The sequence below is a fragment of the Gorilla gorilla genome, chromosome 12 (genome assembly GCF_029281585.2).
Source record: "Gorilla gorilla gorilla isolate KB3781 chromosome 12, NHGRI_mGorGor1-v2.1_pri, whole genome shotgun sequence".
Classification (NCBI taxonomy): domain Eukaryota; kingdom Metazoa; phylum Chordata; class Mammalia; order Primates; family Hominidae; genus Gorilla; species Gorilla gorilla.
The window spans coordinates 121,319,426-121,335,058 of NC_073236.2; the positions used below are offsets into that span (position 1 = coordinate 121,319,426).

General features: G+C 39.2%; 1 protein-coding gene and 1 non-coding gene across 9 annotated transcripts in view; both read left to right on the forward strand.

Moving 5' to 3' along the window:
- Positions 1-565: 565 nt before the first annotated feature.
- The window catches only part of NT5C1B (5'-nucleotidase, cytosolic IB), a 28,581-nt gene continuing 13,513 nt past the window's right edge, over positions 566-15,633 (forward strand). For 2 of the 8 annotated variants that reach the window (XM_055378762.2, XM_004028882.5), the window contains exons 1-9: positions 566-707; positions 2,555-2,644; positions 2,974-3,153; positions 3,756-3,899; positions 5,171-5,635; positions 5,892-6,059; positions 7,154-7,283; positions 13,216-13,338; positions 13,743-13,927. In XM_055378762.2, the coding sequence (XP_055234737.2) occupies positions 678-707; positions 2,555-2,644; positions 2,974-3,153; positions 3,756-3,899; positions 5,171-5,635; positions 5,892-6,059; positions 7,154-7,283; positions 13,216-13,338; positions 13,743-13,927 (1,515 nt within the window). In that variant the 5' untranslated portion in view covers positions 566-677. The remainder of the gene's footprint in view (positions 708-2,554; positions 2,645-2,973; positions 3,154-3,755; positions 3,900-5,170; positions 5,636-5,891; positions 6,060-7,153; positions 7,284-13,215; positions 13,339-13,742; positions 13,928-15,633) is intronic. The other 6 variants (XM_063696047.1, XM_019021542.4, XM_063696048.1 and 3 more) reach the window with 3 other exon arrangements.
- LOC115933587 (U6 spliceosomal RNA) lies at positions 6,679-6,780 on the forward strand. Its single transcript, XR_004069464.2, has one exon. It is a non-coding gene; the product is annotated as a U6 spliceosomal RNA (small nuclear RNA).

A 15,633-nucleotide genomic window follows, 5' to 3' on the forward strand; every position in this document is an offset into this window, starting at 1 on the left:
AAGGATGGGGCAGCCCAGGGTTAAGGGTTAAGGATGGGGCAGCAAAGGTAACATTCTACACTGAGTCTAGCCATGGGGAAAGGGCTTTGACAGTGTCTTCCTCAACAGGTTTTGCCATTGAAAGAAACATGAGACATTAAAGCTAAACTCAAACTCAAGTCTAAACTCCATGTCTGGAACAAAATCCCAGCTGTCAAAAATAGTCTCTAGATCTGAGAAAAGCCCTCCAAAGTCTGTCTGGCAGAATGAACATGGATAAATGATTGGATCCACAAGTGACTTTGCCATTCATTTTGGCAGTACCAGGAAACAGACAGTCACAAATGGGATTAATATAATGAATGGCAGAGAAATGCTTAAAAAGATTTAAAAAGGAAGTGGTAATATTGATATTGTTACATATTGAACATTTGAACAATGTTTAGACATCAATTTCTGAAAACAAAGACAATGGCTATGAGCAGATACACTCAAAATGAAGAAACATTTATTTTTTGTTTTTTTAGAAAAGGTTAATCACATATTCATAAAGTCAGTTTGTTACTATGGAATCACATATGATGTCATAAATTTGACATTCTAAATGCAAAGCTAGACTGAGCAAGGGAAGTGACAGGAAATGGAGCTGGGGAGACAAAAATGTGGATAACAACAAAAGAATTTCAACAGGTAAAAAAATGAGTCAAACATCTCTCAAACAGAAAAAGGTGAGTGAACCGAGTGTCTTAGAATCTTGCCATGGGGCTGAAGAAATGTGGATATCAGTCCATCATTTTGCCTCTGCAAAGGCTCTGCAATGATCAAATAATTTCAGATAATGGCTTCAGGTAGAGGAAAAGAGAAGGGAGAGAATAAAGGCAATGGAAAGAGTAGAGAAAAGGGAAGAAGGAGAAATTAAAAAGAAATTAAGACAGCAAAGAAAAAGATTAAAACGTATAGTATATAAATGATTCCAATAAGTCAGTATTCATTTAGCATATACTCATATGTTAGCAGTAAAAGGTAAAAACAGTGGCTGTCTTTGAAGAATGCATGGCCTAGTAGGAAAGACAATAGACAAAGGACAACTCATTGCTCCATAAAAGTATGTACAAAAGACACAAGCAACACAGGGCAATATTTCACTCTGGGAACTTCCCCCAGGTCACACTGAGCTGGGTTTTGAAGAACACAGGAGAGAAGAGGAGACCATAAGGAAATAAGGCTGGTGTATGCAGGCAAATAGAAGTCACTTGGTATTAGTAGAACATAGTGATAAAGTATAGAGTGAAGGGCATGCAAGTAGCAGGTACACAGGAAAACATCATGAGGCTCCTGGTCAAACCAAGTGAAGAAAGTGTTTATCCAGGAATGAAGCATTACTAGATTTACATCTTGTAAATATTACTCTAAATAAATACGGTGGACATATCTAGAAGTGGAGAGGATTTAAGGCCATGAAACTTGTTTGAAAGGCTATATTCTGAAAATGTAGTCCCAGGATGGTCAGAGACCTGGAACAAGGCAATGATAATAGAGATAGAAAAAAGGAACTGGATTCAAAATATCATTTGGAATTAGAAGTAAGAGGATATTATGGTGACTGCTATGTATATGTATAAGGGGAGTGAGGGTAGATGAAAAGATTTTAAAATTAGTTCAGGAGCCATACAGCTATGCCATTCTCTCATGCAACTAACATTCTCATGCAACTAACATTGATGAGATTTTTCCTGCGTGCAAGACACAGAGCATAAACGGATGAATATAGACTGCTCTAGTGGATCTTGGTCTAACTTAGAAGTTGTGCTCCTTAAACATATAAATAACACTAATCTTGATCACATTGCAGCTACTTACTTAGCATGAAACAGTTCAAATAATATTCCAATAAGTATCTCCTCCAAATGAAAATGAAAACATAAATATTTGAGTAGAGTTCCATAAAGTGAGTCATCTTCTTGTGCTCTTTTACTTGGTTTTCCCTATCTGTTGTTAATTTGTTGGTAAGAAATCCCTTTCCACTCTAGATCTATGAGTAATTAAATGATAGGAACAGAAGACATGACTTTCAATAAATTTGTATGAGATTAAGGTCCTTATATTTAGAAATCAAACTAATATTGGTGAGGCTAGATCCACAGAAAATTTGAGCTATAGTGATGATGAAAACAAGAAAAAATTGAATTCTAAATGGCAAGGAAAAGTAAGTTCCATAAGTAGCAATCTTCAGAGTAATAGAGAAAAAAAACAAACTTATTCTACATAAACAACTTCACAATTCTCTAATATTTCCCATGTTATCAGTCTTTAAACAATAAATGCTTTATATCTCAAATCTATGAACCAACAAATTTCTATATTAAAACTTGTTTATATAATTCTTTTTAATAAAATATGTGTTACCTTTTACTCATGCTTGTTAGAACAGGGGGAAGTAAGGTCTAGAGCTTATATCTTTTTATATTGGCAAATAAATAAATTTTGTGTTTTCTTTATCCTTTTATTCCGAAAGCCAAAGTTCCTAATGCCCTGAGATTAAAAATTAATAAACATTCTTTGTTTCCTTGTCAAGAATGAGCCCGGAATGAGGTCCTCAAAAGAGAGTCTAGAAGCAGAAAAAAGAAAGGAATCTGACAAAACAGGAGTTCGTCTGAGCAATCAGGTGAGCCGATCTCTGTAGCAGAGGTGAGGAAATTAAGGAGCAGAAAGCATAATGGAAAATGTTAGGGGGCAGGGAGTTCTGGGAGAGAAGACCAAGCTGTTGAGAATTGTATTAAGGCATCCCTAACGTCCTCATGAGGAGGTTAAGGAACTAGGAGAGGTTGGGCCCTGCCTTCCCCTCCATCCATACCCTAGTGTTCACTTCGAATGTGTGGAACCACAGCAGGCTCCTCTGCTCAGCCTACACAGTGGGGAGACTGGTCTTTGTTCAAATCAGGGAGTGGAGGGGGTCTGGCCATGGCATTGACCACTTTCTGCACAATCTTTCAGATGAGGCGTGCAGTCAATCCGAATCACTCGCTGAGATGTTACCCCTTCCAGGGTCACTCGTCGTGTAGACGCTGCCTTTGTGCAGCTGAGGGAACAGCCCTTGGCCCCTGCCGCACAATACGTATTTATATTCACATGTGCCTGTTGTGGGAGCAGGGCCAGCAGATCACCATGATGAGGGTGAGCAGAGATCGCACTACCGATTCTGGAGGGGAACCACAGACAACCTGGGTGAGGGGAAGAATATGGCAAATAGAAACTCTTTTACTTTGCTGCTCCGGGGGGTCCTTCATTCTTGTTTCTCCTAAAAGTAAAGCTTGAGGGCTCCATTCCTTTTCAGCAGCTGCCTTAGAGTCCCCCTGCTACCTCAGTGGGGCACCAGTTGCCCTCACCTTTACAGTCTTGTAAAAAATGGTGGATATATTGTTTCAGCATCTGTTAACAGGCTTATCCTTGAGGGAAGAAGTGAGGAAAAGGGAGGAACCATGGTGAACCATACTAATATCCACATAAGAGGAGTCACAGTGAAAAAATATGTTTGCATCTTGGTTTTGGATGCTCTTTCAAGTGGACCCCCACATAGATGCTCCAAACAGAAGTGAGGACTAGACCAGAGTTAGAATAGTACAGAAGAGTTCAGGTTGAGTTAAGAGTCATTGAGGCCAGGGATCTTCTCACTGGGTGCTGCTATATTCAGCCTGACATGACTATTCTGCAGGCACATGTATAGAAGGAGTTGGTGATGGGGTTTTACACCGTTGGGTTTCTTCTTTCCATCACAGGGATCACAAGAATCATCACTGCGGAAGACAGACTCTCGAGGGTACCTTGTGCGCAGTCAATGGTCTAGAACATCCCGGAGCCCATCCACCAAGGCTCCATCCATAGATGAGCCTAGAAGCAGGAACACCAGTGCTAAGGTAGAGGTAAAGATGAAAGGGAGTAGTAGATGATAGAATAATAACAATGGTTAACATTTATTGATGCTTTCTACGTGCCAGGCCCTGTTTATGTGCTTTACACGTGTTAGCTAATTTAGCCCTTGGGAGAACTCCCTTCCACCCGTAAATCCCATTTTGCCACTGAGAAACCTGAAGTACAGAGGGAACTTGTTTAAGGTTTCACATTAATAAGTGGTAGAGCTAGCATTAAAACCCAGGGGCTCTAGATCTAGAGGCTGCACACTTCCTCTTTCCTTCCTTCATTCAACAAATAGTAATTAACTGTGACTCTCAGAAGAGGGAAGGAAATAGTCACCACAAGAGAAAAAGAGTGTCAGATTGTGTGGGGCTTTGAGTTTTTAATTAGGCCTGACCACATAAGCAATTAAAAAAAAAAGTTAGTTTTGAGATTAAGATTTTGGAAGCAGAGCGAATGACTCAGACCCAGCCACTGGGAAAGCATGCATTCCTACCTAATTCATCATCTCTATCGGATTTGACTCAATCATCTAAACAAAAACATGCTTTTTTGAGTCATGTGTGAAACAATCTGAAATCATATATGGATACCTAATAACTTCTTGCTCACCTTAGTAAAGGAGTTTTTTCTCTAGAATGGCCCTTTCCTATTTAGGAAGATGATTCTATGTAACTGTGCTTCACTGGCACAAGGCGCTCTGAAGGCCCTGGGGAGATGCTCCAGTCTCCAGACAAGAGACTTTCCCAGCCATCACTGCATCATTCACATGGGGAGCGGGGAGAGACATGCCCTGAGGTGCTATGTAGAGTGTTCTGGTGAGAATGTCTGGCCCACTTTGCTCATGGAGTTAACTGGAAGTCGCACACTAAGGCACTGGCCAAGCAAGATCCATTCTGCATGCCCTCTGTCCTACCTGCAGGCCTCTGACTGAGTAGGTATATGCCAAGCAGGGGACAGAACTTTGCAAACCATGTGTCAGCTGCCTAAGGGGGAGGAAGAGGACTGGGTCCTATCTACTCCAAACAAATAAAAACGTGTGAAATGCTTATGGGGAAGCTAGGGGAGAATGAAAGCAGACACAGTCTCTGTGTCTGTTTAACAGAAATATCAAACAGCTGAGGCCTAGAAATGTCCGAGTCCCTTAAGCCCTACTTAAGGAACTGAGATGAACCAGCACCCATCAAAGGTCTAGGAATGGAATAGGCAGAAGGGACAGATCCTTGACGGGAGATGGGCAGGCAGGCCTCGACTTCAGACGCCCATTGTCTTGCTGCAGCTCCCCAGCAGCTCCACGAGCTCCCGGACTCCATCCACCTCCCCAAGCCTGTATGACTCCTCACAGCCGCCGCTGTCCGGGCAGCCCTCGCTCCAGCCACCCGCGTCGCCCCAGCTGCCCCGGTCGCTGGACTCGCGGCCTCCCACGCCCCCAGAGCCCGATCCTGGCTCCCGGCGCAGCACCAAAATGCAAGAGAATCCGGAGGCCTGGACCCAAGGCATCGTGCGGGAAATCCGCCAGACCCGGGACTCGCAGCCGCTGGAATATTCGCGCACGTCCCCCACCGAGTGGAAGTCCTCCAGCCAGCGCAGGGGGATCTACCCCGCCTCCACCCAGCTGGACCGCAACTCTCTGTCCGAGCAGCAGCAGCAGCAGCGGGAGGACGAGGACGACTACGAGGCTGCCTACTGGGCATCCATGAGGTCGTTCTACGAGAAGAACCCGAGCTGCTCGCGCCCCTGGCCGGTGAGCCAGCCCGCCGCCCCTGGCCCCCGGGGCGCCCTTCCTTGCAGCCTCTTCCAGCCGCCCTCCTCTCCACTGCGCAGGGAGGTCCTCCCGCTTCTCCTCCCCAAACTTCGGGGAGTCCCAGCCTCAGCTGTCTCCAGCATCCCGCTTCTCCAAGCAGGGGCCCGCTGTCCTACTCACCCTACCCTGGAGGAGCCCCAACCCTGTCCTCTTCGTGGCTATGTGACTATCCTCCCGTTGGCGTCCCTCTCTGCAGCCCAAACCCAAGAACGCCATCACCATTGCTCTCTCATCCTGCGCGCTCTTCAACATGGTGGACGGCAGGAAAATCTACGAGGAAGAGGGTCTGGAAAAGTACATGGAGTATCAGCTCACCAATGAGAACGTCATCCTGACCCCGGGCCCGGCGTTCCGCTTCGTCAAGGTATTCTGCAAGCCGTCTTTGGCCCGCCAGGACCCTCGATGGCGAGGGAGGGACCCAGGCCAACCCTTGGGAAGGCATCCAATTTCCCAGATCATTCCTAGCCCACCCTTGTCATTCTTGTCTCCTTCTAGCTGACCCAGGTCAGTTTATGATTTCGCACAGGCTTCCAGACTGTGGAGGAAGGGACTCCAGCCCACAGCCCTAGATTTGGTATGTTAGTCTTCCCTAAGTGAAGTCCTAATCATGAGACCTGTAACAGAAACCTCTCTCCCTCGAAGGAGTGCTAAGAAGCCATAATGAGTTTATGATCCTGAGTAGCAGAAATAAAACGCCATATTACAGTGAAATGAAATTCACGTTAGCTCTTCTGGCCCCAAACATAGCATATTAAGAAAATAAAGATGCCCTTGGCACTTAGGGGTGTGACTTTAATAGAGAAGGTAAGGTTCTCTGAACTTACACTGAAATGTATAGCACTTACAACTTTGATCTGCTTATATAAATATTACACAATAACATCATAACCATGCAAAAACAAATGACACCTCTACAAGTTGTTGGTAGAATGTACTTATGAGACACAGTAAAAGCATGGGCAGGATACAAGTTAATACATAAAGTACTCTGACAGAATATATACTAAAATTGGAATAAAACAGAGACGATTTGCATGACCTCTGGGCAAGATGACATGCAGATTCATGAAGCAGTCCATATTTTTCAAAATAAAAAAAACAATCATTAGATGATCGATAAAAGCAGATTTTAAAAATCAATCAAACATAGACAAAGCATAAAAGGGTTAGCCTGACCCTACTCTCTACCTGTCCCCCAGAGATAATTCTAGTGAACCCAAAGTGGAAACAATTTTCAACAAACATTACTCATGTATTGTGAACATTAACTGAGTTCCTATGAATGAGAGGTTGATAATACAGAAATGCATGGGATAAATCTTCCTTAAAGGAGCCAGAATCTCTCAGTGAAGATTCTTCAGAGCTTGAATTTGACTCTGATGAGATGCTTCCTCTCCGGCCTCCCCAGATCCACCCTGCCTGCCCCTCTTTACACACATTCATGTTTGTAACCTGCAGGCACTACAGTATGTCAATGCTAGACTCCGTGATCTATATCCTGATGAACAGGACTTATTTGATATTGTACTGATGACTAATAACCATGCCCAAGTGGGAGTGCGGCTTATAAACAGCGTCAATCACTACGGTAAGTAAAATAAATACCATGTGGAAGACCAGCTCTCCGCTCTGAAAGAGAGAAGCCATGTTATTTTGCTAACTGTGGCTTAACCAAATGCAGTGTCTTTGATACTGACACCCCCTTCTGCGCCAGGAATGTTTATTTGCCTATGTCAGAACAAGAGAGGCCATGTTCATTTTTAACTTCAGCGCAGAGTTGGGCTCAAAGCTCTGGACTTAACTTGTCAAGTGTGAATTTCAAAGTCTTAATCCTAGGTCCTGCAATATATTTCTCTGTTGTATGTTTTTCACTTCTGAACTTGACTTCAAGAAGCCGTCAACCCAAAGGCTTTTACTGTGTGATCAAACTTCTTGCTCACCACAGATTTGTGTTAAAGGTTCAAAGGTTTTCACCTCTCCTTTCCACTCTTAAAATCTGATTGTCCCCGGCTGCTCTCTCTCCCCACACATAAAATAATTTACATAGAAAATTTGATTGATTCCAGTCTCTTCAGTGTTTCAGTGTGTTGGGGACTTTAAGAGAAAGTTCCAACTTTTCCTATTATGGAACTACCTGAATTATTTTGGGCACAATTAGCCTATTTTCTAAATGGGTATGTGAAGTTAAAATAACATTTAAATTGGGCATATTTACAAATAATCGAGATATAAGTTATGAGTTTTACTTTATATTATTCTAACTATAAGGCTGGAATCATTGAAGCACATTTTAAAATTTTTTGCCTTTTAAAAGTGCAGTCTTCATAGTGTTATGAAGTAAAAAGAGAGAACATAAAAATTTAACATAAATGAGTGGCATATAGCAATCATCTAGTAAACAACAGCTAGTATTTAACAACACATAGCCTTAATTGATTTAGTAGGTGATTGAGGTCTATCTATCCCTCACCACGCTGACCTATCAAGGCTGGAAGCATAAGAAATCAGTTATTTACCTGTTAATTCTGCTGATGAACTGATTGTGTACAACCTTCTCATGCAGCCTTGTTCATGGAATAAAAATCTTTTGACCCAGAAGAGTTAGTTACTTCCTTCTCTGGGTACTGAAAGCAATTCGTATCTCCGTCTGCCAGGGTCTTTATTATAACAAATGTTTTACATGCCAGGCTCCTCAGTGAACTGTGATCTCCTTAAGAAGAGGGATGATGCTTTAATCATTTCTGGAGTCTCAGTGTCACCAAATAATTTCTGGGTGATGAAATTCATATGATTCAGGGATTTGTAGAATACACTTTTGTGCCACATATGCCCAATATTGACATAAGTGAAAAAATGAGAGCATTTTCTAATACCAAAGCAGATACTTCCACCAAGACAGTTAATGGACCTGACCTACTCTCTTGGTCCATACAGATGACAAACAACTAACTAGACACAGTATTCTGCTTTATATCATGTGCAGCTACCCAGTTTATCATATATCTAAAAAAAACCTCTGAATATTTTATCATATGAATAATCCTATACTTTATATAACTACTGTCACATTGTTGAACATGTTTTGCTTTTATAAATAACCCTAAACTGAGACCTTTCTGTAGAAATCGTTATCAGAATTTCAGAATATTCCTTTTTTTAAAAAAAAAAAAGGAATCTTATGTCAAAAGGTACAAACCTGTTAAAAGCTCTTGATACATATTGCATATCATCAAATCACTTTCTAGACAGCTTGTACCAATGTACACTTTTACCCGTAGTATATGAAGGTGCATATTTTATAAACCTCTTACAAACAGCCAGTGTTTTTTTGTAATTGTTACTGATTTAAAAAAGCATTTGATGTTATATTCATGTTTAATAATGATAATTCACTGTTATATGGCTAAATCACATGTCATGAGGGTTTGGTGTAGAGATTACTTCATTACCTAGGTAATAAGCGTATTACCCAATAGGTAGTTTTTCAATCCTCATCCGCCTCCCACCCTCCACCCTCAAGTAGGCCCTATGTCTATTGCTCCCTTCTTTGTGTCCATGTGTACTCAATGTTTAGCTCCCACTTATAAGTGAGAACATGTGGTATCTGGTTTTCTGTTGCTGCATTAATTCACTTAGGATAATAGCCTCCAGCTCCATCCACGTTGCTTCAAAAAAGATGATCTCATTCTTTTTTATGGTTGTGTTCCATGGTATATATGCACTACATTTTGTTTATCCAGTCTATCATCAATGGGCATTTAGGTTGATTACATGTCTTTGCTATTCTGAATGGTCCTGCAATGAAGATATGTGTGCATATATTCTTTTTGTTTTTTTTGAGACGGAATTTTGCTCTTGTTGCCCAGGCTGGAGTGCAATAGCGCTATCTCGGCTCAGGGCAACCTCTGCCTCCCAGGTTCAAGTGATTCTCCTGCCTCAGCCTCCCGAGTAGCTGGGATTACAGGCATGTGCCACCACGCCTGACTAATTTTGTATTTTTTTAGTAGAGACAGGGTTTCTCCATGTTGATCTGGCCAGTCTCAAACTCCTGACCTCAGATGATCTGCCCGCCTTGGCCTCCCAAACTGCTGGGATTACAGGCGTGAGCCACCATGCTCTGCCATGCATATATTCTTATGGTAGAACAATTTATATTCCTCTGGGTATATACCCAGCAATGGGATTGCTGGGTCAAATGATAATTCTGTTTAAAATTCGTTGAGAAATCTGCAATCTGCTTTCCACACCAGCTGAACTATTTTACACCCCCAAAAGCAGCATATAAGTGTTCGTTTTTAACCACAACCTCACCAGCAGGTCATTTTTTAACTTTTTAATAATAGCCATTCTGACTGGTATGAGATGATAATCTCACTGTGGTTTTGATTTGATTTTCTCTAATGATTAGTGAGGTTAAGCATTTTTTTCATACGCTTGTTGGCTGCATGTATGTCTTCTTTTGAGAAGTGTCTATTCATGTCATTTGCCCATTTTTTAATGAGGTTTGTTTCTGCTTGTTAATCTGTTTAAATACCTCACAAATTCTGGATTTTTGACCTTTGTTAAATGCATAGTTTGAAAATATTTTCTTCCATTTTATAGGCTGTCTGTTTACTCTCTTGATAGTTTCTTTTGCTATGCAGAAGCTCTTTAGTTTAATTAGCTCCCATTTGTCAATTTTTTCTTGTTGTTGCAATTGCTTTTGGTGTCTTCATCATGAAATCTTTGCCAGAGCCTGTCCAGAATGGTATTTCCTAGGTTTTCCTCTAGGGCTTGGGCTTTGAGTTTTATGTTTAAGTCTTTAATCCATCTTGAGTTAATTTTTGTATCTGGTGAAAGAAAGGGGTCCCATTTCAATCTTTGGCATATAGCTAGCCAGCTATCCCAGCACCATTTATTGAATACAGAGTCCTTTCCCCATTGCATGTTTTTCTTGACTTGGTTGAAGATCAGATGGTTGTAGGTGTGTGGCTTTATTTCTGGGTTTTCTAACCTGTTCCATTGGTCTATGTGTCTGTTTTTATACCGGCACCATGCTGTTTTAGTTATTGTATCTTTGTAGTATAGTTTGAAGTTTGGTTATATAATGCCTCCAGCTTTGTTCTTTTTGCTAAGGTTTGCTTTGGCTATTCCAGCTCTTTTTTGATTCCATGTGAATTTCCAAATAGTTTTTTCTAATTCTGTGAAAAATGTCATTGGTAGTTTGATAGGAATAGCATGAATCTGTAAATTGCTTTGAGCAGTATGGCCATTTTAACAAAATTGATTCTTCCTATTCATGATCATGGGATGTTTTTCCATTTGTTTGTGCTGTCTTTGATTTTTTTTCCACAGTGTTTTGCAATCCTTGTAGAGATTTTTCACCTCCATGGATAGCTGTATTCCTAGGTATTTTATTTTTGTGTGTGGTGATTGCAAATGGGATTGCATTCTTGATTTGGCTTTTAGCTTGAACATTGTTGGTATATAGAAATGCTACTGATTTTGCATATTACTTTTGTATCCTGAAACTGCTGAAGTTATTATCAGAGCTAGGAACTTTGGGGCAGAAACTATGGCATTTTCTAGGTGAAAAATCATATCATCTTCCAGTAGAGATAATCTGATTTCCTCTCTTTCTATTTTAATGTCTTTTGTCATTCTCTTGCCTGACTGCTCTGGCTAGGACTTCAAGGACTATGTTGAATACAAATGGTGAGAGTGGGCATCCTTGTCTTATTGCAGTTCTTCTAGCTTTTGCCCACTCAGTATGATGTTGGCTCTGGGTTTGTCATAGATGGCTCTTATTATTTTGAAGTATGTTCCTTTAATGCTGAGGGTTTTTTTGGGGAGGCGATTAACATGAAAGGATGTTAAATTTTATTGACAGCCTTTTTTGCATCTATTGAGATTATCATATAGTTTTTACTTTTAGTTCTTTTTACTTTTATTTGATGAATCACATTTATTGGTTTGTGTATGTTGAACCAACTATGCATCCTAGGAATAAAGCCTACTTGATCACGGTAGACTAGCTTTTTGATGTGCTGCTGGATTGGGTTTGGTAGTATTTTGTTGAGGACTTTTGCATCTGTGTTCATCAGGGATATTGGCCTGAAGTTTTCTTTTTTCTGTGTCTCTGCCAGGTTTTGGTATCAGAGTTATGTTGACCTAATAAAATGAGTCAGGGAGGAGTCCCTCCTCCATAATTTTTACAATAGTTTCAGTAGGATTCATACCAGTTCTTCTTATATGTCTGGTAGAATTTGGCTGAGGATCCATCTGGTCCAGGGCTGTTTATGGTTGATAGGCTATTTATTACTGATTCAATTTAGAAACTTGTTATTGGTCAGTTCAGGGTTTCAGTTTCTTCCTGGTTCAATCTTGGGAGGTTATATTTTTCTAGGAATTTATCTATTTCTTCTAGGTTTTCTAGTTTCTATGCATAGAAGTGTGTGTAACAATCTCTGAGGGGTTTTTGTTTTGTTTTACTATTTCTGTGGGGTTGGTAGTAATGTCACTTGTGTCATTTCTGATTGTGTTTATTTGGATTTTTCTCTCTTTTTTTCTTTGTTAGTCTAGCTAGCAGTCTATCAATCTTATTTGTTCTTTCAAATAACAAACTTTTGGTTTTTTGATCTTTTGTATATTTTTTTACATCTCAATTTCATTCAGTTCAGCTCTGATTATGGTTATTTCTTCTGTTAGCTCTAAGGTTAGTTTTTTTCTTTCTTTTTTTTTTCTAGTTCCTCCAGGTGTGATGTTATGTTGTTAATTTGTGATCTTTCTAACTTTCAATGAAGGTGTTTCGTGCTATAAACTCCCCTCTTAACAGTGTTTTAGCTATGTCCCAGAGATTCTGGTATGTTGTATCTTTATTATCATTAGGTTCAAATAATTTATTGATTTCTGCCTTAATTTCATTGTTTACCCAAAAGTCATTCAGGAGCAGGTTGGTTGTTTACTTTCCATGTAATTGTATGGTTTTGAGATACAGCCTTTTTTTTTTTTTTTGAGACAGAGTCTTGCTCTTTCACCAGGCTGGAGTGCAGTGTCGCGATCTCGAGAGCCACATCTTAATAGACCTTTACAGTTAGTGAGGAGGCTGTAGTTCAAGAAAAAGTACCCTGTTCTAGCCCAGACAAGAGTCAAACACTTGGGCTCAAGTCTGCTCTATGCATCTAAATCAGTGTGTTAGATAAGTCTTTATGTCTAACTTTCCTTTCCTGTAATGAAGATAATAATACCTTCAGTATGTTTGTGAGAATAAAATGGCATGATCTATGTGAATATACTATGCCCATAAACTGTAATGTACCAAATACAACCACTATTACATAAAATAGTTGAGGAATTTTAAATATTGGTACCATAAGATGATTTTTAAAGTTTATTTCTAAGGTAACTTTCCTTTAGGTTCACAAATAAAGCCAGTTGCATTTACAAATAAACTCAGTTATCTCTAAGGTAACTTTTACTTGGATTTACAGCATTTTGTCTTTAATCTCTGTCATAACAAAGTCTTTCTTGCCTGATAATAGGCTTACTGATTGACCGCTTCTGTCTGACCGGGGGAAAAGACCCCATTGGCTATTTGAAGGCATATCTTACCAACTTGTATATTGCTGCAGATTCTGAAAAAGTGCAAGAGGCAATACAAGAAGGTATTAGTCTGATTTTATTCCTCTAGTTAATAAAGAGGTATACACTAATGGTGACTTACATTAAGTTTCGCATATGATTATGAGGCTTATGGTCTTGTTGGATATTCTTCTGAAGTTTTTCCACATGGGGCAACACTTAAGTCTGTCCTTTAGAGCTTTGACTTTCCTGGAAATGGACATCCTCAGTAATTGTCCTACAATCCATTTTACATGTTCCATCCCTATAGAAACAGAGGCAGTGCATAGACAACTGTTCTGAGGTCTGTGGTTGTGAAGAGGAGTTGAGCCATCAGGTAATAGCTAGAGAGAAAACATAAGGTCTGGGAGAATTTGTTTTTTTTAACGGTAGAAACTATAACTCATGGACCTGAGAAGAGTATTAATCAGTCTCCATGATCTATCAGGTATTGCCTCTGCGACAATGTTTGATGGAGCCAAAGACATGGCTTACTGTGACACTCAGCTCCGTGTAGCCTTTGATGGGGATGCTGTTCTCTTCTCTGATGAGTCTGAACATTTTACCAAGGAGCATGGGCTGGACAAATTCTTCCAGTATGATACATTATGTGAAAGTAAGCCTCTTGCTCAGGTAGGTTCAATGAGTGCTAATTAATTTTTATGTACTTATTTATTTTCTAATATATAAATATCAATATTGGTCCATTCTGATGAATGTTTAAGTTATTCTAGGCAGGGCACTCCTTCTTACTGTCTTATCTTTGGAGCTTTCTCTCTTTCTTTCATGAATGGCTCACTTTGATGCATTCACTGCTGACAACTTTATTTTTAATTTTAACATTATTTTATCTATCCTTTTGGAAATACTTGCATGATCTTCCCATGATAAGAAGTCTGCCCTCTCCAAATTGGGAGTAACAGGAAATACTGCTTATCAATAAGCCATTTCTACATAATAAATTCTCAAAATAGTAGGGTCATTTCCAATAGATTAGAGTAAGCATTTGTTGAATCTCTGTCGTTGACTTCAAACTCAAGAAAGGCATCGCTTAATTGAGAAAATATGCACAACTAAGAACTTGAATCAAATAATGATCCTCAAACAAGTGCAAATTATGAATATGTAATCAAACTGAAACTAAATATTTAGATTGTTTTGGATTAGTGCTGTTGAGTACCTTTCAATCCATCCATGAACTGAAGTGTTAAAATCAAGGTCGAAAATGAACAGAACCTATAACTTTTGAACAAAAGGAAATCTGAAATCAAAATGTCACTTAATCTGAATCTAAACTGATAGGTCTTTTAATTTTATTCTATCAATTTTCCCAAGAAATTTAATTGTTCTTTTTCTCAGTTCTTGCTGAACTTAAGTTAAACTTAAATATTGTTATTTTTATATAAATTCATAAAAGTGTGAATAGACTAATTGAAAGTTGAAAAGTTTTTCTACTTAGTCACCTCTCATTAAAGCAAGCAATATTTAAACTATAGGAGTGTGTGTTCAACTTCATATTCTCTTTCTAAATAGCTCCTTTGGAAACCCTGACCTAGTGTTATAAAGTTCTGTATTAACAAAGCTTACTATTAAGAAAATTCTTTGTTATATTTTATATCAGTCTACTCTGCTGAAATTCAGAGCCTTTCACCATTACTGAAATGTGGAAATCCTCCATAAAAAGAACACTTAAACAAAAACACTTCAAAGAAAGCATTACTTCCAGACAAATGTTAAAGTAGTATTTTCCCATCTGAAGTAAATAATCTAAATTTCTTTTAGATTTTACATTTTTCAGTTCTTTTCTCATTTCGTACTTTGTTCTTTTTTTCAGCTTTATTGAGTTATATTTAATTTTTAAAAGTTGCACATATTTAATGTATACATTTTGATGAATTTGGACATATACATACACTCATGATACTGTCACTACAAATAAGGTAATAAACACATCCAGCACTCTCCTTGTCTTTTAAATTTTTTTTTGTATTGTGGTAAGAATACTTAGCATATGATCTATCCACTTAAGTTTTTAAGTGTACAATACCATATTGTTAACTACAGGTGCTACATTGTACAGCAGATCTCTAGAATTTATTCATCTTAGCAGATCTTCCAGGTCTCATCCATTTTGTTACAAATGGTAGTATTTCCTTCTTTTTAAAGGCTGACTAATATTATATTGTGTCTTATCCCACATTTTCTCTATCCATTCCCCTGATGATGGACATTTGGGTTATTTCCAAATATTGGCCATTGTGAATAATGCTGTAGTAAACACTGCAGTTTACATAGCTCTTTCAGATCCTGCTTTCATTTCTTTTGGATATATACTCAAC